This window comes from Armigeres subalbatus, chromosome 1, assembly GCF_024139115.2.
Source record: "Armigeres subalbatus isolate Guangzhou_Male chromosome 1, GZ_Asu_2, whole genome shotgun sequence".
NCBI classification, from domain to species: Eukaryota; Metazoa; Arthropoda; class Insecta; order Diptera; family Culicidae; genus Armigeres; species Armigeres subalbatus.
Window position 1 is genome coordinate 307,202,412 of NC_085139.1, and position 24,051 is coordinate 307,226,462.

Below are 24,051 nucleotides of genomic sequence, written 5' to 3' on the forward strand. Positions count from 1 at the left end.
GCAGTGGATGGTGTGCAAAACTGTGTGAAGATTTCGGGCTAACACTCCAGTTCGTTTGAATCGTACCGGGCCTACTAGCTCCAGAAGAAACTGCGGCCAAAAAAGATTCACACCGCACCAAATGTACAAAACGACCGGTAGTCCTCTAAGGACCTGTCACTTGGACCATGCTCGAGGAGGACTTGCGAGCACAAGCACGGAGTATTCAAGAGACGCGTGCTTTGGACCATCTTTGGCGGTGTGCAAGAGAACGATGTGTGGCGACGAAGGATGAACCGCGAGCTCCCCCAAATCTTTGACGAACCCAGCATCCAGACGGTAGCTAAAGCAACCCTGTACAGATGGTGTTCGTTTTCGTTCCGTCAGGTACAAGAAGGCGTGGAGTGGAGCGAGCGAGTTGGGCTGACCAGGAGCAGAACCACTTGGCGCACAGGCCAGTATTTTGCCTTGTATAATAAACCCGTTCTCTCCAATCCTTGGCTATTTCCCAACAACAGATAAAAATGGAGTGTTTTGTGGTTCCAAAGCCGGATCAATTCTGACATTTTGACTAAGATTCGAAGGATCTAAGGGGTGGACATGTTCCAAATTAAGTCTAAACAAGTAATGCAACAGATCAAACTTCATAACTTTGCATAGATAAAAATGCTCACGGTTCGGATCATTTTGGTCGTATTGGACAGCGATTCGAAAAGCCTATGAAGTGGACATTTTCTATGTTTGATCTAAATGATTCGTCTGACGGCTCATACTGGGAATATTTAGTTGAAAAGTAGATGGCGAGTGTTGGATCATACCGTCGATGTTGGAAATTTGGATTCATCAGTACCAGCCAAAACTGCTAAGACCGACGAAAGTCCTTTGCAGCTTAGTTAAGGGTAGCGGTTTTAAGGAAAGAAAAGGAAAGTGGTCACCTCCAGTACATTTTTCGAATTAAAATTCTCACATTCAGTTTTCAAAACATTGTTAACAAACAAATCGTTGGATGTGAACACGGCGACCCAGCTTTACAAAAGCAATGAGTGGAGAATTTTCTAAACTTCCAATATAGTAATGGCAACCAAAGACGGAGGTATCACGATCGACAAAGGTACAAGGATCAAGAAGGCAAAAGCCACCGTTGCAAGTTTAAGCGTTTGGTAGAACGTAAGATTAGCCAACGCACAAAATCGAATTTTTAATTCCTGCACGCAAAAGCTGTGCTGCTATACGCTAGTGAAACATGGTATGTATCAGCAGAGAACACCCAACCGCCGCAGATGTTCATCAACTGATGTCTGTGGTTTATAGTTTGAGTCTGAAACAGTCACAAATCGATGTCAAACTACATACAAGCTCCAATGTCGCTGTCAACAGAGGATGATAGCAACTAAAGTTAGAAAGCGGAAGAGAGGCTGGGTCAGCCACACCTTACATGGAGATCTTTCAAGTCATTTCTCCGCACCAATCGGATTTTAACTTTCGTTGATTTGTACGTGGTAATGCGTGTTAAAGCAATCGATGTTGTTGCAAACAAAACGACTAATTAAGTCGGAAACGTATACTGTATAATAATACAGCTGTCGGCATTATGACGATTTGGTTTCATGCACAACGTGAAAATAAATTAAGTACATAGTGGAGCTCGTATTCTAAATTATTGATAGAAGTATTACAGAACTTACGTACTGAGCTTTAAACTGCATTCCATCTGAACACCTGAAATGAAGTGGAAAACATTTAGAGAGTTAAACTAACAATCAATCAAATGAATATGAATAATAATCAACCATTTTTTTTATTTCTTACTATGATATTTCACTATAATTATTTTACATAATTAACCACACGACATCATGACGTTTTCACATTTAAATACATGTTCCATAACTCATATGTCATCCAAACAGTCACAGTCTCTTAATTATTTTACATAAAGCGCAACTCTAATCTTCATTGGAATGATCCTTTATTAGTGAGTTTTTTTTCACATTCTAATTGGCTTACCCTTGCATATGCACAACAACACGGCTGCATTCATATTTACTCGCCCATGGTTGCGCGTTCTCGCTCTATTGGTTATTCGCTTGTTTTCTCGTTGGATTATTATTGGGTCTGTTTTTTCTCTGCGTTCGCCAAAGGGGCGGAGTTTCGTTTGCGTTGTTTCAGTGTGCGTGTGGTGGTTTCGGCTAATCGGGATTTTGTGTGATGTGGTCTGCTGCGATCGTTTTACGCAAGCGGCGCAGTTCAAACAGGTTTCGGAAACAGGAGACGGTCCTGTGTATGTTTTACTCATGCGGGGGTGATGGGTGGACTGCGTATTTACCGGCATTGATATTGATTATTTACAGAATAATTCAGTGGAATACGGTTTGTTGGAATAGTTACTAACTATTAAAAGCAATTGTTTAAGGACACGATTCTTAGATACACCAAGGTCGCTTTTCACGCAATTAGATATGTTTAAAATAAAAAGTTATCTACTTCAGTAACTTTTCAAATACAGAATATTATTTCTTTATGTTGTGAAATTTTTCAAATCGCCAAAAGCAATCTTAGTGCATCTATAACAGCTAATATCGTGGACCACATTGAGTGTGAAACTATAGAGGATTTGTGCTAACCACGTTTTTCTTAGTTATGTATAAACAATAATGTTAATTGGGAGATAATAAATTCATAACTCTACATGTTTCAATAATTTATTTTGGTAACAGAATTTCGACGTATTATGAAGTATTTAGCTTCTAGCTTAGCCAATTATTCTAATGGACCGTAGTGTCGTTCTCATACTAATTTTTATGTTATAGTCTACGGTGGCTTCTGTGTACGTTTATTTATACCCCATTTACGTTGCTTTAGTATTAGAATATCTTGTAGAATTTTGTAAATATTCAACTCCATTCCAAAATTTCATCATTGAGATCCAGTACTGACTGACCATAATTTTAGAAAACAACAAGGTTCCACTGGCTATGGTTCAGACAATGAAGAAACTCAAGTCAGGATACATCAACGGTACTCGGGTGATCCTCGGAAATCTGGGCGATTTTATCAACACTTCTGCGATCACCGATCTTAGTTTTCTGGGAAGCCAGGAGGATGGCTATCCCGATAGTGAGTTGCCTTAAGACTAATGCACCTCGCATGAAGTTACATACGTCTAACATTTTTCCTTCAGAACTCAACCCCGCCGTGCAGTCCTATTTGGATGAACACTTGCTGCGGTCATTCAGCCACCGTGCTTCTACTACCTCAATACGGTCGTCCGGACTGCGACCGAAGAACCTCCGCCGTCGGATGTCCGTCAAAGGTGCCATCAAAAAGACACGTTCGATCAATGTCGACTGTGAGTATCCTCATTATTTAAATTTTTACCATCACTCGACAAACCTTGATTCTTCAGCGGAAACCTTGGGCATGGAGGGTAACGTAACGGAGCGCCGTTTGTCCCATTCGGTCACCCCGCAGTGGCTGGAGCCGAACCAATCGGGCTCGGGGCCACCGGCCCGGGATCCATCGCCGAACCAGATGGGTCGCTTCAGTGAGCAACGGGTTTCCATGGATGATACCACCAAATTGCACATCCAAACCTCGGCTACCAATGCTAGTATGTGATTCGTAATTTAGTTAATTTCTTCGTAAAGACTAAACTAACATTGATTCACGTACCTTTCAGCACCGAAAATTCAGCTGCAGCCACTGCCCAGACACCGTCCAGCCACGGAGACAAACTTCGAGAATACCGAAGTGGAGGAACTGATTGCAATGCTGCGCGAAACGGAAAGTCTCGAAGAGCAAGGCGACATTCTGCAGCATTTGGTCGATACGCAGGGATTGGATTTCAACACAGGTAAGTTTGTTCGGTTTGGGAGCTAGAGATGTTTTGACTGTTGTCTGTTTTGACTTGGTGGGAATAGTGGCAAAATCATTTGAAAGGATTCTAGGGTACAGTAATATTTTTTTTAGTAAACTACAATGTGATAGCACACTCATAAGAAACGCGACGCGAGACAAGACATAACACTTATAGTTCTTACAATCGTCAACAAGTTAAAATTTACCTTATCTGTCGACCGGTTTCGGGTGCGATGTCACCCATCATCAGGACAATGTCCAACTGGTTACGATTCGTACATTGTTTGTACACGTCCGAAAGAGAGAGAAACTATTTTATTTTGTTGGCAAGGCTGAAGAGACACGATGCTATAGGTGGGTCGTCCTCGTTCATCAATGGTCTCGTGGTGTTTGTAATGTACATTGATTCCCATGCGTTGAGGCTCGATACATTTCTGACCGTTTTTATAGATTTTGCGTTCACCCAGTCTATGCTGTGACCACTATTTTCTGTGTGTGCTGCCACGCTGGATTCGTGCGCTTTCCCTGTGTCTACTGCGTTCCTGTGTTCTCGAAGACGAACCTTGATCTTGCGGCGTGTTTGACCAATATAAACGGCTGAACAGTCTTCGCAGGGAATCTGATAAATTCCGGACTGTTCATCCGAAAGGATCTTTTAAATTACACAACAAGTCACGTAATGTGTTTTCACTTTTGTGAACTACTTGTAGCCCATGTCGTCGAAGTGTGGTTTTAATGGGATTCGTCACTTTGGGGAAAAACGGTAAACTGATTCTCCTGTTTTCGTTAATTGCTGGTTCTAGGGTTGTAATATCCTGACGGAGCTTTTTCCGTTCGTGTTTACGGAATATTTTCTCTACAAACTTTTCATCGTACCCATTGACTTCTGCAGCCTTGAGGATTCTTGCTTTTTTCTCAACAAAGTCCCCATTCTCCATGGGTATGTTGTAAAGCCGGTGGGCCATGGAATGAAAAGCAGCTTGTTTCTGCGAACCAAAATGGTTGGAGTCGGATGTGATGTATCGGTCAGTCGATGTAGGTTTACGGTAAATTCCAAATTTCACCGTATCGTCATCCTTTCTTGTAATCATCAGATCAAGAAAAGGAAGTTTCCCTTCCATCTCTTTTTCCACGGTGAACTTGATTGTACTATGTTGTGAATTTAGTAAGGCAAGTGTTTGGTCTAGGTAGCGTTCTTTGACTGGTGCAAAAATATCATCAACATAACGCCGCCACACTCGAGGAAAAAGCTTGTCTTTCTGAGCCTCAGTCTCAAAATCGCTCATGAAAACGTCAGCTAGCAAAGGTGAGAGTTTACTGCCCATACTGAGACCGAACGTTTGCCTGTAAAACTTTTGTCTAAAGACGAAAAAGTTTTGGTCCATACACACCTGAGCAACGGAAAGAAATGCTTCAATGTGACTTGGTGGAGCTCGACTGCGTTCTAAGTGTCTCCTTAGGCTTTGCAGCGCTTCCGGAACCGGGACGCTTGGAAATAATGCCGTAACATCAAACGACACCAGGATCTCACCTCTTCTTAGCTTGAACTCTTCTAGCTGCTCCACGAATTCTACCGAATTTTTTACACTTTTTCCGTGCGTCACAGGGTATCTCTTCAATTCATGCACAAGCCATGCTGCCATTTTTTCGGTAGGGGTGCGAATGTTCGACGAAATTGGGCGCATTCCCACAGGATTTTTATGGATCTTCGGTAGACAGTACAAGGAGGCTACTTTCGGGTTAGGAACATGAAATTTTCGTTCAAGTTTTTCTTCCCCCATGAGGTGCGCTACCTTCTTCAACCATTCTATTTAGTGGATCTTTAGGTTTGCCGTTTTTGAACTTGCATTCCTCGTATGGGCCAGAGTCAATCATGGCATGTACGCGTGAGTCATAATTTTCTCTATCCATAATCACCACGGCATTCCCTTTGTCGGCCCGCGAATAGATCACATCCCTACTTTTCAATAGCCTGATCGTGCACCAGGTATCGAAATTGGAGTGATTTTGACGGTGGTGCTTTTCCATACCTGGTGCACGGCTTCAAGCTTCAACTCGAGTCAAACGACAAGGACAAAAAAATTACCGAAATGGAACAAACGCAGCTAAATCGTCTCAGAGCGCACTAAAACAGTTCGGATGCTACAACAAAATCTCCTAGAATAGGACCGGATAATCGATGGACTGAAATTAGTTAAGGGTTACCCAAAACCCAGCAGCTCTGCTATCTTTATCGCGGAATCGCAAGAGCGAACTGACTATCCTATCTTGCAATCTACGCCTAATGAAGTTTCGGCCAACAGCAATCACGACCAAATGGTAACGGAATAAATCGATAGTTGGCTCGACGCCAACATATCAGGAGAGAAATAATAGAAGGGTTGTGTAGAAAACACTACCGCAAGGTAGACGTTGGACAACGTAAGGCCATCGTTCCGATTGATCCTTCTGCCATCGCTAAGCGATTATATTTTGTACTTTGTAGAAATTTCTTCTCGGGACAGTATAATTTTGTATAAAATGATGGTCTTAAAAAGTATGGATGCAGTTCCAATCACTAAATCCGCAATGCAGCGGAACAGCGACGGAAACGGTAGGATTCGACAGACAATCCATATATTTTCTGTGAAATCTTGCCGCTTCCGTTAAATAACGTCGGGGCTTGAGAGCGATAAAACACAAATCAGAATCTTCGGAGAAAATTTTACTTGACTGTTACTGTTGCTATCCATTCGAATTTTTTAAGCATCTCCTTCTGACGCACGCTTGTGTGCGTGTTGGCTCTTGTATCGGACGGCAGAACGATCGCGCGATTTGCCGAAATTTTGTGTTTTGCATTACGCGGCCGGTAATAAAGTTAATTAGTTCAGTGCGTGTTGGCTCTTGTTTCGGACGGCAGAACGATCGCGCGATTTGCCGAAATTTTGTGTTTTGCATTGCGCGGCCGGTAATAAAGTTAATTAGTTCAGTGCGTGTTGGCTCTTGTTTCGGACGGCAGAACGATCGCGCGATTTGCCGAAATTTTGTGTTTTGTTTTGTTTTCCCTTAGGACGGTTCGTAAGTAAATTGATGAATATATTTTATTACTTTTACAGCATATACTGTTATTGCCAAACGCTCTATATTGTCGAATAGAGCTCCCTATTATTCACCTTTCCCACTAACACAAATTTTCCTTCCCGAGACATCTATGATGGTAGTATGGGTTCCCTGCATCTTCACTAGTAGATGTTGAACTAACATTCCTTCCCTTCCTTCCGTGATTGTAAGGACGTGGCCAGGTATACAACTGCTGCTGTATAGAAAAAGGTACTAATCCCAAGTACCAATTTGCGACAATATACAGTAGATTGCTCATTTCAAGCTCTGTCTGGTAAGGGGGCGGGTGTCGCGGGAGAGGGTTCTCTTCGTCGACTTCCCCTCATTTGAATGAAAGTGACAGGCAGGGAGTTTCTTTGCGGTTTATCACCTCAGAATGAAAGTTCGCATTGTTTTCTTTCGTTCTGAAGTGATAAACCACAGAGAGATCTGCTGCTTGTCACTTTTGTTTTGTTTAACCTTTTGTCTGTGCTCTGGGGTCAATATGACCCCAGGCCACTTTGAGTGGCTGCCATTTTTTTAGTTTTCAACCGATTCTCCTAATTTTTGGTAGTTTGGTAAAACTCGCCGAGATCTGTCTCCTAGGTGCAAATTCGCTTGAAAAATCATGAAAATATGCGCTACAGTGTCCTTTTTTCAAAAAACTTACGTTGTCTGTGCTCTGGGGTCAAATTGACCCCAAATTGAAATTGCTATAACTATTTTAATGTTTGGCCAATTTTGGATTTTTGGGGCTGTTTCGAAAGATAATTTAATCATCTTTCAGGTCGTTACAAAAGATTGACTATAGGTGGGCGGGTACATCGCGGGGAGGGGTTTTCGTAAAAAAGGGTACAAAAACAGTGATTTTTTATGCTTATTTTATTATATCTGAAAATCCTACCCATTTTGAACTGCACCTTTTTTAAAAAGGTTATGCAGGAAGGCGTGTGCTTTGACATGAGGCATTGATTAGTTTAGCGCTTGGTCGCTAGGTGGCGGTATATTTGAATTCATTATTTTAGACTACTCAAGTAACTCCGATATATGGAATTTTCCTCATTGTAAATATTCTTATCGCACAATTTTGAAATTTGTAAAGATGACGTCTGTAACAAAGTTCGTCTGGTGAGAATAAACTGTCATGTAACGAAATAAATAATAAGGAAATTTACAAATAGGCGGCGCTAATGTACTTGCAATATTCTTGCATATATGAAATATTGCTTTAGCTTGAGATCCCTCATACCTACACCCAAGTTGTATTCGGCAACATTGTTCAGGATGTCTAGCACTACAAAGCGGTGCTCAATATAATGAGCACTTCTTCTCATTTTTAAATTTGTGCGATAAGAATATTTACACTGAGGAGAATTCTATATATCGGAATATCTTGAGTAGTCTAAAATAATGAATTCAAATATACCACCACCTGGCGGCCGAGTTCTAAACTTATAAACGCCTCATGCCAAAGCACATGCCTTCCTGCATAGCCTTTTTGAAAAAGGTGCAGTTCAAAATGGGTAGGATTTTCGGATATAAGTAAAATAATCATGAAAAATCACTGTGTTTATACCCTTGTTCACTAACACCCCTCCCCGCGACGTACCCGCCCACCAATAGTCAATCTTTAGTAACGACCTGAAAGATGATTAAATTATCTTTCGAAACAGCCCCAAAAATCCAAAATTGGCCAAACAATAAAAAAGTTATAGCAATTTCAATTTGGGGTCAATTTGACCCCAGAGCACAGACAACGTAAGTTTTTTTGAGCACAGACAGAAGGTTAAGGGAGGGGGGGTCGACGGGGAGAGTCTTCTCTTGCGACATTCGCCCTTATTCTGGATGGAGCTTGAATTGAGTATTGTATAGCCACCCACGATTTGTACAATCACATATGCTATGCTATGCTATCTCCTTCTGACGCACGCTTGTGATTCTGGTGCTAACAGCAAGAAAACCAAAATCAAAATCTTTGAGATTTTTTTTTACTTTGCTGCTACTGGCCATTCAGAACCATGCGAGGAAATCAAATTGGAGTGTTGTTGACGCTGACGATAGCCAATCGATAATTAGCCGCTGAAACGCCGATGCTGGGACTGCAACCGACGACATCGATCTGTCCGCTCACCTTGGATTCTCGAATGGAAATAATGCGCGAACGAGAAAAACGGTTTTTTTGCGCATAAAGAAAATGAAGCGATGGGTCAAATGGCCCTTACCTTACTGCATTCTGATGTCCGTGTTAGGAATGCATGAACGGGATTGTTTGGTTTAAAAAAAAATACTGAGTATGACAAGAATTGAAACTTTCAATCATTTCGCGAAAATAATCGAATTTTTCAAATTAAATTGACAGATTGCTGGAGAGTTTCCAAGTCAACTGATATATAAATCTCCAAAATCCATCGAAAGATAAAGGCGCCAGTAACGTTCAAAATCTTACATGATTTCGTTACGGTCCCCCATTTTATATTCTGATTTGACACACAGTTTCGGGTAAGACGTTGCCCAACGTCAAAAGAAGAACACCGAGAAACCGTCGATAAATAATGTAAATCTCTCCGATGGAAGCTTGGGATCCGCCATCTCTCAACAAACAGTAAACCTGTTAGATACCTAAGCTATCAACCCGGCCAAAAGGATGCACAATGGCTCCGATTGCAGTAACGAAGAAAGCGGCTACACTCAGTTCACGCGAAGTTCAAACACTTTATGAAGTACACAAAAAGTTAACATAAATCGCACACCAACTCAGTCCTCCTCCAAACGATTGAACTATCTATCTAGAAACCACTCACACTTCTTTTCACGCTCTCGAGAAACTGCCCAATAAGGATTTGGCTGAGCAATCGCATCAACCTCTTAGACACATTACACCATTAGAAAACAGATCACCAGTACCGTCTAATAAACATCAGAACAGTCCATAGAAGCACCACGAAGAAACTCGTTTGAAATCTGGAATTCAAGGATATATCAACCAGCCAACGATCTACGAATCAGCGGAAAAAAATCACGGACAAAACTGTTGTATCAGGTAGTCGGGACGCCGATCGACCAGAAGTCTGGATCCAGGAACGGCCGGGTCGACTTCGACATCTGACCGACGAATATGGCCTCGGGCCGAAGAACCTGGTGATCGGAACTGGGGAACTCTCCTCGTCGTCAGGGGAAAGCCAGGAGAGGTACGAACAGAGGGTAGTAAAGCATAAGAAGATCATCATGACTCAAAAATATCACTGCTCGAAAGACGAAGAGAGCAGGAATTCGTTCAATATGGAGAATGGGGAAATAAACGCACTGGGAATCGAGATATGTATCAAAAATCCTAGAACGGATACTCCGAACTAAAGGTCAACTCCATGTTAATGTTTACTTGGTTTCTTTCCACTGCTAGGTCCGGAAGCTAGCAATGCTTTTCTTTATGACATTTGCATGAAAATCGATATGGAAAATCGGCGATAATTGTCCCTGGCTTTTCTGGACACCCTGGATTATCAAACATTCAATGCAACAAAATGCCTTTGATATACCGATTCAGGCCTGCTGAAAATTTATAGTCGTGCAGCAAAGAAGAAGTCCCGCGGGCAGCAGGGACTATGTCCAAGGGCTTGACGATCCCTCCCCAAGCCATATGCGAGTTGTGGGGCTTGCCTAGGATGTGGTGGGGTTTGACAGTGGGTCCTGTTAAATTCCTATAAAAAGCATGTATCCACCGACCGAGTGCCGCTCAAAGCGCATAAGCCCAAGCCCTGGTGTTAGGTGGGACGCTAAACAGCCCTGGCACGACAGCCCTCCGACGAGACAGGAGGTTTGCGCAGGCCCAATAAGCGGCCTGGAAAACCAATAATTACGAAAAATGCGACTCGATATAATCGACAAAGACCTAGGCAACGAATAAAGGATCACAATTGGAAGCTTGGAACATGGAACTGCAAGTCGCTAGGTTTCGCAGGTTGCGACAGGATGATCTACGATGAATTACATCCCCGCAACTTCGACGTCGTAGCGCTGCAGGAGATTTGCTGGACAGGACAGAAAGTGTGGAAAAGCGGGCATCGAGCGGCAACCTTCTACCAAAGCTGTGGCACCACCAACGAGCTGGTTAGTGGCTTCATAGTGCTGGGCAAGATGCGCCATCGTGTGATTGGGTGGCAGCCAATCAACACAAGGATGTGCAAGCTGAGGATTAAAGGCCGTTTCTTCAACTATAGCATAATCAACGTGCACAGCTGGAGCAGACTTACGATGGATGCCCACTGCGCGACGTCAAAATCGTCATCTGTGACATGAACGCACAGGTAGGAAGGGAGGAAATGTATAAACAGGTCATCGGACAGGATAGTCTGCACACCGTATCAATAGAAAACGGCCAACGATGCATAAACTTCGCAACCTCCCGCGGAATGGTAGTCCGAAGCACCTTGTTTCCCCGCAAAACTATCCACAAGGCCACATGGAGATCACCTAACCAAGAAACGGAAAACCAAATCGACCACGTTCTAATCGACGGTAAATTCTTCTCCGGCATCATGAACGTCCACACTTACCGCAATGTGAATATTGAATCCGATCGTTGCAGTATGCCTGCGCTCAAAACTCTCGACGGTGTACAACACGCGTCAAAGTCGGACGCCGCGGCCTAACATTGGGCGGCTACAAGACGGTAGACTTTCCCAAAAATACGCGCAGCAGCTGGAAGTGGCACTCCCAACGGAAGAGCAGCTAGGCGCAGCATCTCTTGAAGATGGCTGTAGAGATATTCGATTCGCCATTGGTAGCACCGCAACCGCTGCACTTGGCACGGTGCCCCTGGATCAGAGAAACGACTGGTATGACGGCGAATGTGAGCAGTTAGTAGAAGAGAACCACCAAAGGTGGCGGCAGCACTACGAAGAGCCCCTGAATGGCGATGTGGCAGACGAAGATGACGGTATGGTGATGGACCTGGGAGAACGCGCGCAGGACATAATTTTACGGGCTCCGGATCTCCAGGAAATCCAGGAGGATCAACTACCATGAGAGCTATTCAAACACGGTGGTGAGGCACTGGTCATTACCAAAATTTGGGAGGAGGAAGTGTTGCCGCAGGAGTGGATGGAAGGTGTCGTGTGTCCCATTTACCCCATTAAAAGGGCGATAAGCTGGATTGTAGCAACTACCGCGCAATCACATTGCTGAACGCCGCCTACAAGGTACTCTCCCAATTTTTATGCCGTTGACTAGCACCAATTGCAAGGGAGTTCGTGAGCCAGTACCAGGCGGGTTTCATGGGCGAACGCTCCACCACGGACCAGGTGTTCGCCATTCGCCAAGTACTGCAGAAATGCCGCGAATACAACGTGCCCACACATCATCTATTCATCGACTTCAAAGCCGCATATGATACAATCGATCGGGACCAGCTATGGCAGCTAATGCACGAACACGGTTTTCCGGATAAACTGACGCGGTTGATTAAAGCGACGATGAATCGGGCAATGTGCGTAGTTCGAGTTTCAGGGGCATTCTTGAGTCCCTTCGAAACCCGCATAGGGTTACGGCAAGGTGATGGTCTTTCGTGTCTGCTATTCAACATCGCTTTGGAAGGGGTAATACGAAGAGCAGAGATTAACACGCGTGGTACAATTTTCAATAAGTCCGTCCAGCTATTTGGCTTCGCCGACGACATAGATATTATGGCACGTAACTTTGAGAAGATGGAGGAAGCCTACATCAGACGGAAGAGGGAAGCCAAGCGGATCGGACTAGTCATCAACACGTCGAAGACGAAGTACATGATAGGAAGAGGTTCAAGAGAAGACAATGTGAACCACCCACCGCGAGTTTGCATCGGTGGTGACGAAATCGAGGTGGTAGAAGATTTTTTGTACTTGGGCTCACTGGTGACTGCCGAAAATGATACCAGCAGGCCTTAGTCTGAATAAATACTATATATAATAGCCCTGTTTGTCTGTCCGGTGACTAGCCAACCAGACGCAGCACGCGGGGAAATTCTCACAAAAAATAAAATATTTGACACTTCAATTCTTTTTTACTATCAGAGGCAAAGAACAAAACCAGTGACAACTTTAAACAACCAGACACAGTATCTGATGGAAAAAATCACAGACAACAGACGTTGAAAATTTGATTTTTTTTAATGCTTGAAATAATGAACCGTTTATATCGAAAAAAAAAAACACTTGCCGCGGGCGCTACAGCGTCCACAAATAAACTAGTAAAAAATAATAAGCAAAGAAGAATCTTCTTTTGTGCCTCGTCGGGTAATCTCTGTCTTTGACGGGCGGCTCTCCATCACCTATCACTGGTAGAGCTCATTCTTGTTCGGTTGCCGATCCAAATCCAGACAGTATTTAATTTTGCAAAATTTACGCACACAAAAACTATCGGTCCATTGAGATAAGGAGAAATCGGTAAATAGAAGAATGATGGTTACTAGATCGAAAAAAAGTCATTTCTTGTTGTGATGTGTTTTTTACTGCCCGGAGAAGCTATGACCATTGACCAAAACACATGTATGTGGATTAAAAACCATCGACACAGGCAGAATAGAGGTAATAAACTATTATTACCTCTATTATAGGGAGAGACATGAGATATGGATCACCGAGATGTCAACTGCATAAGGTTTGTCGATCCACGGCGTTAAAATCTCTTCACCGTTTGTTACGCTGTTGCTCAGCTATATGGAGGCGCAAGGTTAACGATGTTTTGATTAGGATTGTATTTCCGTTCAGTCGTTTACCCTCAACCTAATACATCGGAATTTGCTGTGCAATTTTACTGTAGTTAAGCTCTCGAATAGCATTTCTCACTTCGTTTAACGTTTAACGACTTCATTGCTTGACCATCAAACAGCAAATGAAGTTTTGTAATTTTATTTTGGAAAAAAATCTCAAAACACGGATCTTATACTTTATGTTTTAATCTAATAGTAAACGATTTTGCCACTGTTCCTCGATTTGACTTCTTGTTCTCGTTCCTAGTGTTTGAATACGTTTATGTATTGTGTAATTCCTGTTGGAGTTTTGTTTAATGTTTGTGTCCGTTTGTTTTCAAAATTCTAAATCTTAAAAAAATAGTAGACATCATTAATTTTTGATTTGCGATTCGGCCGACCCATATCTATTCAAACACATGCACAAGTTTGTGCAAGAAGTAATTTCCGACATTATTAGAAACTAATTTTATTTCATTTGCTTGATTTTTTATGGTATTCAACATTCACTCACATACACACATATGAATCACTTCCACGAAACCCGTACCATAAATACTCACACACATTCAAACACGTGTTCGCCGATTGTTGCTACTGTGATACCATCCACATGAAACACACCACCTCACAAATACATCCGATCTCCACGCGAATGTGCTTGCTGCAACTGTCTTCGCAACGCTATTGCTGTTCCACAATTACCGTCGTTACCGCCGCCATTGATGCTGCTGCCCTGGTTCGTTTTTGCCTGTGCGTGTACTTTTTCTTGGCGCGGCGGAACTTGTTTTTATTTCGGTCGGGTCACGGGATTCTAGAGCTGGTCAGCGGAACTAATGACGATTCTCAAACACAAGGCATGCTGGAGGAGGGCCGCGTCGTTACGGTTCGTGGACTGCTCAAGGGACTGTACGAGAAAGCGTGTCAGCAGAAGCTATGGGGTCTGGTGCGTCACACGGCCGGTATGCTGGGCAAAAGGGTGGAAGATCTGGCCAAAGCCGTCACCGATTTGCTCGTCCGACAGAAACAGGTTGGTTACTATTTAAAATAAAATTCCATGAAAATTAAAAATCCATTTACGTAGGTCACAGTCGGAATGCCACCCAACAGCGAGTACACCATCACGGCACCCTTACCGGAAACGGAGCTCCGTACGCTGATCCACGAGGCGTACGGCGATGACGAGAGTACGGCCATGTTGACACAGGAGTTGCTCGTCTATTTGGCCATGTTCATTCGGACGGAGCCGCAGCTGTTCCACGAAATGCTTCGGCTTCGCGTTGGTCTCATCATTCAGGTTATGGCAAAAGAGCTGTCACGTACTTTGAACTGCGATGGAGAGCAGGCGTCCGAGCATTTGCTGAACCTGTCTCCGTTCGAGATGAAGAACCTGCTGCACCACATTCTTAGCGGTAAGGAATTCGCTATCAACAGTGTGGCCCGGGGTAACATTTCGATCGTGAGCTGCAAATCGAGTCGCGTCAGTAAGAAAAGTCAGATTGGCTTAGGTAAGGAACCGACGGAAGAAGGGGAAAGTTCAATGATCGACGACCGCCAGGGACAGTGGTTACGTCGTCGTCGGTTGGATGGAGCCCTCAATCGAGTGCCGCGGGATTTCTATCCACGGGTTTGGACGGTGCTCGAGCGCTGCCAGGGATTGGCGATTGAGGGTCGAATTTTGCCACAGAGTCTTACTCAGGAAATGACTCCTAATGAGCTGAAATTCGCGCTGGAGGTCGAAACCGCCCTCAACACCATCCCCCAGCCCGAGTATCGGCAGCTTGTAGTGGAAGCTTTGATGGTTCTGACTTTGGTTACCGAGCACAACATCATCGCATCGCTTGGGGATATCATTTACGTGGAGCATTTGGTTCACAAGGCCAATCAGCTGTTCTTGGAGGATCAACGTAAGGTTAATGGCGATGCGATGCTGTGCTGTGCGAAGAATAAAGATATCCGCGAAACGACAACCGCCGGACTATTGCTTTGCGGTGGAGCTGCCTACATTTGCCAGCATTTGTACGACAGCGCCCCTAGCGGAAGTTTCGGGACGATGACGTACATCTCCAGGGCGGTCGCTTCAGTGTTGGAGGATCTACCCAAACAGGGCGACATGGATTGCACAATCTCGTAAGAAAGCAGAAACAATGACCTCATTTTCTTCAGTAAATCCCTATCTCTTAACCCAACGAAGCTGTTATAGTATGAATGTGCTTAAAACTACTTATAACGCAACCTATAGCTAAAAGCGAAACGAGTTCTGTTTGTTCTAATATTTAGTAGACGTCAATCGAATTTAGCCCGTTACAAATATTTTTTGTCCAAAAAAAATCAATGTCCAAATACTATTTTGGCTGACTTAGAGTAGCTGATTTCAAAAAAATCCTTATTCTATAATTAACTCTTAAAATCTTTGTAATCGGCCTTCTGATTAGGAACGAATGTAGGTAGAAAGCCAACTGGCCAAAGGAAAAGACGAAAATGATATTTTCATGACACAGCACATGATTTAACAATTTACAGTACCGAACAAAGGAGTTTGTTTGAGCAATATTAATTCTGTAATTATATATTTCTTTGCACTATTTACATTTCGTTATTTTATTTATGCCAATATCTTCACTGGCTGCTAGCTATTTTTCTTAATAGTGATAGCGTAGGTTACATTTTGTAAGACAAGTATTGTTTTCATATTATACATTTTATAGGATAATTTTGTGCTACTGTTAGTTCTTTTTTTAGCGGAAATGTTCATTATTGTAAAGAAAAATCCTACAAAGACGCAAATCGCTGTTGATTGGTATCGAAATATCCTTAATATGATTAGCATTATCTTATTCTATACACCTTATTACCTTATACAAGCAATTGAACACATTTCAAACGACAAAAAGTAAAGCCCGAGACCATAAAATCCCATGAGAATAGCATGAACAACAATGTTAAAATATAGCTGCGTGAGTGATTTTATTTAGAAAGAAATTTCAGTTCAATCAAAATTAATTGCCTTTTTTCAGGGTATTGACTACCCGTTTAAAAATGAATTACTATGTTTAAAAACATTATTTGAAATATTTGGGCAATTACACAACATGTGAAAGATTTTGTTCGAAAAATGTACCACTTCCTTCGGTGGGGTTTGAATCCACGACCCCAGTATGCTCTCCCTTCGCTTTTGTGGGATCTGATGACCAACTGGCGCAACTTCACGTAACCTCTACTAGATCGAGCGCATTTGAGCATTGCGGAACGAATGGCATAAGCCATTGTCTACCATTAACAACCCTAATCCTAGTTATAATTGGAATAGACTTGAAAGATCGTGTTAAAGTGCGCGTCGTTAAGCATTCAATGATGAAAATGATGACGATTTGATGTTTGTTAGTGCTTCCCGTGTCACCTTAATTGCGGGACAATCCAGGTAATAAATGAAAGTTGATACAGTTCTAGAGTGTGCGTCGGTTCAATCATAGAAGCGCTATCTTCAGTATGCAGAAGCCACCGGGCCTGCATTGTATTAGTTTTTCTTTGTCGCGATACCATGAAGGTAAAAGAGTTTTTAAAATAGTGTTCACTTAAAAAAAAGTAGAACAGTCTCGAGGCCACAGATTTTTGTTCTGCTCTATGTGATAAGTTATTCAAATAATTAAGTGCGCGATCGTACGTGTTTGTTTAAAACAGAACGGTCTCGAGATCACGGAATTTTTGTTCTACTTAGTGCGGTCCGTAATTGAACTAATTAGTGCTCGATAGTCAAACTACACCTTATACACAGCATACCGTTTACCAAGACGAACCCCGCTACATGCCCTACCCCATATTTTCCAACATCCCAGTGATTTCTCGTGGAAGTGCAGATGACTCGTCGGCTTCCATCAAAGCGAGTATCACGTCAACATTTTTCTACCCATTCCTTAATTGATCTGCATTCAGACACGGCCGGCGCTGGTATTGCTGTATATTGGGTCATCAGTTTTTACACATTGAGGATGATGTTAGTCCCTGATGTTGGGAAATTGGGCTCATCAGTACCCGCATAGGCGTGGAAGATGACGGCGATCCTAGCATACTGGGTTCGTGGGTTCAAACCCTACCGAAGGAATGGCAACCTCCAATACATGTATTGAATTCAATCTTTCACATGTTGTGCAATTTCACAAACCGAGTAATCAAAAAATGTAAGTAATTTCATTTTTCTCCGTAATTGAATCGGGTTTTCAGTCTATCAGTTCTAGAATATCGAATAAACGAACCCTTTCATGCTTACGGTAATTCGGGAGCACGAGAGGTAAGTATTCAGAGGTTAAGTATTCAGTCTGTGTGACCTCTGGTAAAACGAAGCTAACTATCCCAAATAACAATCATGATTTTTACCGCACTTCATTCATTTATTTAGCTTACATGCAAACATATAATACTGAACCAATAATTTAACGCGCAGAGGCCGCATCTCTCCATCCTCAAATGCTCCCCACGCTCTCCAAGTCATTCTGTACCTGGTCAACCCACCTCGCTCGCTGCGCTCCACGCCGTCTTGTGTCTAAATCGTATGAGAACGGAAAAAATGAGGTTTTTCCTGCTAAACATTTTAGCCTAAAATGCAGAATTGGACCACTATGCACTGGCTGGCAGTGATGGCAATAAAAAATTTTCAAAACGACTTACCGGCTTTTGTAAACAAAGATTCAAACGTCTACATGAACTGGCCGTTTTGCCCCATTTAGCATAGCATAGCATAGCATAGCATATGTGATTGTACAAATCGTGGGTGGCTATACAATGCTCAATTCAAGCTCCATCCGGAATAAGGGCGAATGTCGCAAGAGAAGACTCTCCCCGTCGACCCCCTCTCCCTTAAACAAAAGTGACAAGCAGCCGATCTCTCTCTGGTTTATCATTTCAGAACGAAAGAAAACAATACGAACTTGCATTCTGAGGTGATAAACTGCAAAGAAACTCACTGCCTGTCACTTTCATTCAAATGAGGGAAGTCGACGAAGAGAACCTCTCCCGCGACACCCGCCCCTTACCAGACAGAGCTTGAATTGAGCAATCTACTGTATATTGTCGCAAATTGGTACTTGGGATTAGTACCTTTTCCTATACAGTAGCAGTTGTATACCTGGCCACGTCCTTACAATCACGGAAGGAAGGGAATGTTAGTTCAACATCTACTAGTGAAGATGCAGGGAACCCATACTACCTTCATAGATGTCTCGGGAAGGAAAATTTGTGTTAGTGGGAAAGGTGAATAATAGGGAGCTCTATTCGACAATATAGAGCGTTTGTCAATAACAGTATATGCTGTAAAAGTAATAAAATATATTCATCAATTTACTTACGAACCGTCCTAAGGGAAAAACAAAACAAAACACAAAATTTCGGCAAATCGCGCGATCGTTCTGCCGTCCGAAACAAGAGCCAACACGCACTGAACTCATGAACTGGCCGTTTTGCCCCATTTACCCCTAAAAAAAACATATTTTTTTCTATGGCAGCTATACTTAAAACCGATCGCGGCTAACTACTCCTATGTTTTCTAATGTTTATTTTGTAGAGAATACGTGTGGTATATATTGCGGCCCTGAAAGGGGCTGTTTTGCCCCATTTTTCTCCAAAAATGCATTTTTTTACGACAGCTACTCTTTAAAACGAATTGCGGCTTACTACTCCTATGTTTTCTGATGCTAATTTAGTAGATAATATGTATGGTATGTATTCCGACCCTGAATCGTGACTGGAAGTGGCTGTTTTGCCCCACTTTCCTCTAAAAATGCATATTTTCTATGACAGCTACTCTTTAAAACCATTTGATACTAACTTTTGTTTGTGTTTTCTTATGCTAAATTTGTAGAGAATACATATGTTATACGTTCCGGATCTAGATCGAAACTGAAAGTGGCTGTTTTGTTCCATTTTCCTCTACAAAAAGCATTTTTTTGTGACAACAACCATTTAAAATCGATTGCGACTATTTATTTCTATGTTTTCTGATGGAAATTTAGTAGATAATACGTATGGTATATATGTATGCCTTAGATTATGGCTGGATTTCGCTGTTTTGCCCCATTCTTCTCTATAAAGTCATTTTACATTGGCAGCCAATATTTAAAATCAATTTGTAGCTAACTATTTATATATTTTCTGATTCTAACCAAGTAGAAAATATTTATGGTATATATTCCGGGCTGAGTGAAGGTGACTATTTAGTCTCATATTCCCTCAAGAAAAATAAAGTTTTATATTCATTAAAAAAAAGTGCATATTCCGTTCCAGATGTCGTATACAGTCGGGATTCGCTGGTTGGGATTTTAATACTTAGGCCTCTTTTTAGTTGGGCCTCTGCTGGTTGGGTCACGGCCCAACTAAAAAGCAACCGTACGTCAAAATGCAATGTAAACACGGAAAACGGGAAATACACGTGTTCAAATGGCTGTCAGTTGGCCCAACTAAAAAACTGAATTCGTTAGTTGGGTCGCGGTCGTGGCCCAACCAGCGAATCGCGACTGTAGTTCTATTTCTTCAGTACCCATGAACTAAACATAGCAACCCGTATTGTTGATCAATTGTTATTCACTCCTGCGAATCAGCTAGAAATAACAGAAGAAGTTTTCCTGAGGTACATGGGGCAAAACGGAGTGTATGACATATGCATTCTCAACAAAATTAGCATCAGAAAACATAAGAGTAGTTAACTGCAATCGGTTTTTAAGAATAGCTGCCATAGAAAAAATATGTTTATTAGGGGTAAATGGGGCAAAACAGCCACTTTCAGTGTCGATCTAGATCCGGAACGTATAACATATGTATTCTCTACAAATTTAGCATAAGAAAACAAAAACAAAAGTAGTAAATGGTTTCAAAGAGTAGCTTTCATAGAAAAAATGCTTTTCTTCGAGGAAAATGGGGCAAAACGGCCCCTTACAGTCACGATCCAGGGCCGGAATATATACCAAACGTATTCTCTACAAAATTAACATTATAAAACATACGAGTAGTTAGCCGCAATCGGTTTTTAAGTATAGCCGTCATAGAAAAAATATGATTTTTGGTGGTAAATGGGGCAAAACGGCCAGTTCCAATAATTTCCGGCGAACGAAAATAGCACCATTCGATTTGTCGTGAATTTTCCCTTAAGGGAGGGTATTTCTCTGCCGCATCAACTAGCCGCAATAAATAGGTACCTTTTTAGGTCGCTTTTTCCCCACTGTGGTCGATTTGTCGAATCGGAGAGCACTCCCACGCAAACCAACACCATCAATTCATAGGTGAAGACTTCAGCTATCTCCTGGTGGTGTTGGTGCTTGAAAAAAGGATGCCCTAAGCACCCGTCTCTCGAATACCCCGAGTGCTTGCAAGTCCTCCTCGAGCATTGTCCATGTGTCGTGTCCGTAGAGGACTACTGGTCTTATTAGCGTCTTGTACATGACACATTTGGTGCGGTGGCGAATCTTTTTTGACCGCAGTTTCTTCTGGAGCCAGTAGTAGGCCCGACTTCCACAGATGATGCGCCTTCGTATTTCACGACTAACATTGTTATCAGCCGTTAGAAAGGATCCGAGGTAGACGAATTCCTCGACCACCTCGAAGGTATCTCCGTCTATCGTAACACTGCTCCCAGGCGGGCCCTTTCGCGCTCGGTTCCGCCCACAAGCATGTACTTTGTCTTTGACGCATTCACCACCAATCCAACTTTTGTTGCTTCACGTTTCAGGCGGGTGTACGTACAGTTCTGCAACTTTGTAAATGTTCGGCCGACAATGTCCATGTCATCCGCAAAACAAAGCCGGCTTGATAACTTCCCACGAACTCATTCACTAATGGTGACAGACGACGGAAGATGATCTGAGATATCACTTTGTAGGCGGCATTAAGGATGGTGATCGCTCGAAAGTTCTCACATTCCAGCTTGTCGCCTTTCTTGTAGATGGGGCATATAACCCTTCCTTCCACTCCTCCGGTAGCTATTCAGTTTTCCAGATTATGACTTTCAATTTGCGCACGCAAGTGGATAGCTTTTTTGGGCCCACCTGGATGAACTCAGATCCGATACCATCCTTACCAGCTGCTTTATTGGTCTTTAGCTGTTGGATGACATCCTTAACTTCCCTCAAGGTTGGCTTCCGTCGTTCGCTGGACTGACGTAGTCATCTCCTCCGCTGCCTTGACTTTCATTGCCTGTACTCAGCGCCATTCAAATGTTCCTCGTAGTGCTGCTTCCACCTTCCGATCACCACACATTCGTGCGTCAAGATGCTCCCATCCTTATACCGGCACATTTCGGCTCGCGGCACGAAGCCTTTGCGGGATGCGTTGAGTTTCTGATAGAACTTGCGTGTTTCTTGAGAACGGCACAGCTGTTCCATCTCCTCGCACTCCGGTGAGCGCTGAACTTCCCAATAGTCGGTATAAACTCCTCCTCTTGGCCAACCTGAGCGTTCAAATGTCCTATGATGATTTTGACGTCGTGGCTTGGGCAGCTGTCGTACTCACGGTCCAGCTGCGCGTAGAATGCGTCCTTATCATCATCAGTGCTTCCGGAGTGTAGGCTATGGACGTTGATTATGCTGAAGTTGAAGAACCGGCCTTTGATCCTCAACCTGCACATTCTTTCATTGATCGGCCACCACCCGATCACGCGCCTTTGCATATCGCCCAGCACTATGAAAGCTGTTCCCAGCTCGTGTGTGTTGCCGCAGCTCTGGTAGATGGTATGATTACTTTTAAACGTTCGCACCATTGATCCCTTCCAACAAACCTCCTGCAGCGCTTCGATGCCGAATCCACGGTCCTTGAGCACATAGGCGAGTATGCGTGTGCTCCCGATGAAGTTGAGAGATTTGTCCATACTCTCTTGTTGATTGTTCGTTGCTCATGTTTTTTTAAAGGCTGGCTTGCAGGGCCTGACACCAAACCCCCTTAATTTTCCGGAAGACCATTCCTCCTTATTCCCTGTGGACCATGGTGCACAGTTTCACTTAGAGTCCCTCGCTGGCACTCGGGCGATGATCAGCCGCCCCTAACATGGAGAACAGACGCTGTTGTGAGCCGATCCTGACATGGAGAACAGACGCTCAGCAAGATTTGCACCTCCTCAGAGGAGCAAACCCCCCCCCCCCTTCCCTGTCAGCATACGACCATAGTTCCCACCGGGGTTGATTACCCGATCTTCCCTAAGGATACTCGTATCCCGGCCAGCACCACGGGGAGGTAGGGATAGGAGTTGCTGGGTAAGAGGCTAAGGACCGCGAGATGGGGTCTATTTTATTCCTTCAGGTACGCGAAGTGCCAGTGGTACGCTCTACCCAGCATTTGCCGTACACCCCTCTCCTCTTTTAACCCAGGTATTCCTTTTTTAATTTTTAATTTAAAAAAAAAGGAATTTATTTATTTGATGGGCTACAGCTCTTCGATGAACCTACGCCGAATGGAGTATCGTTCTCCACTGGACTCGATCCTGGGCCAATCGCTTCCAGTCGCCCAGAACATTGAGCGCCGTCAGGTCCTCTTCAACTGCAAAAAGCCATCGTGTACGCGGCCTTCCACGAAGCCTGCAGCCTCTTCCGGGTTCTCTGCTAAATATTTTCTTCGCTTGACGTTCTTCCGGCATACGAACAACGTGACCAGCCCACCGTAGTCTGCCGTGTTGTATAAGCTTAATAATATCCAGCCCTTTATACACCTGGTACAATTCGTGATTCATGCGACGCAGCCAGATACCGTTCTCCTGTTTACCGCCGAGTATTGTCCGCAGCAACTTACGCTCAAACACTCCGAGAGCTCTCCGATCAGCCTCCTTTAATGTCCATGTCTCATGGCCGTATAAAGCCACCGGAAGAATCAGAGTAGTATACAGCGCGAGTTTGGTTTTCGTTTGCAGACTACGGGACTTAAGCTGGTTATCAAGTCCGCACGGCGATCAATTCCGATAATATCGATATCGTCCGCAAATCCCAGGAGCATATGCGATTTTGTGATAATGGTACCGCTTCTTTGAAGCTCTCCTAATCGCTCCTTCGAATACCTGGGTTAAAATAGGAGAAGGGTTGTAGCACTTCTTTAGATTTTTTTGGTGAAACAATTTCCCATAAGTCCTGAATGGGCATAAGTCACTGCAAGGATTGAACTTGAACTACTGACGAAAGAAATCCCCAGAATTCCTCGAGATGGAAGAACCCAGAATGATTGAAAAATCAGTTTCCCAGAATTCATGAAGCAGGAATTTCCTAGAGTTCTAAAGAAATTGTTCAGAATTTAAGAAAAATTACAGTCTACAGCAGAGATGCATCCTGAACAGAACATGAGCCAAGAGCGTGCCTTGGTGTTCTTAGTTTTGAACTCTGAACACAGTTCAGTGTGCACTGGGTTGGTACGCAAGCAAAGCAATCATGGTAACTAAGACTCCTTGGATT

At 43.2% G+C, this 24,051-nt stretch overlaps 1 protein-coding gene across 5 annotated transcripts in view; it reads left to right on the plus strand.

Annotated features, from left to right (window-relative positions):
- The window catches only part of LOC134207882 (probable phosphorylase b kinase regulatory subunit alpha), a 48,259-nt gene extending 31,668 nt beyond the window's left edge, over positions 1-16,591 (plus strand). For 3 of the 5 annotated variants that reach the window (XM_062683882.1, XM_062683883.1, XM_062683881.1), the window contains exons 6-11: positions 2,932-3,096; positions 3,161-3,328; positions 3,386-3,589; positions 3,659-3,832; positions 14,458-14,669; positions 14,724-16,591. In XM_062683882.1, coding sequence (XP_062539866.1) covers positions 2,932-3,096; positions 3,161-3,328; positions 3,386-3,589; positions 3,659-3,832; positions 14,458-14,669; positions 14,724-15,773 — 1,973 coding nt within the window. In that variant the 3' untranslated portion in view covers positions 15,774-16,591. The remainder of the gene's footprint in view (positions 1-2,931; positions 3,097-3,160; positions 3,329-3,385; positions 3,590-3,658; positions 3,833-14,457; positions 14,670-14,723) is intronic. The other 2 variants (XM_062683885.1, XM_062683884.1) reach the window with 1 other exon arrangement.
- Positions 16,592-24,051: the final 7,460 nt, after the last annotated feature.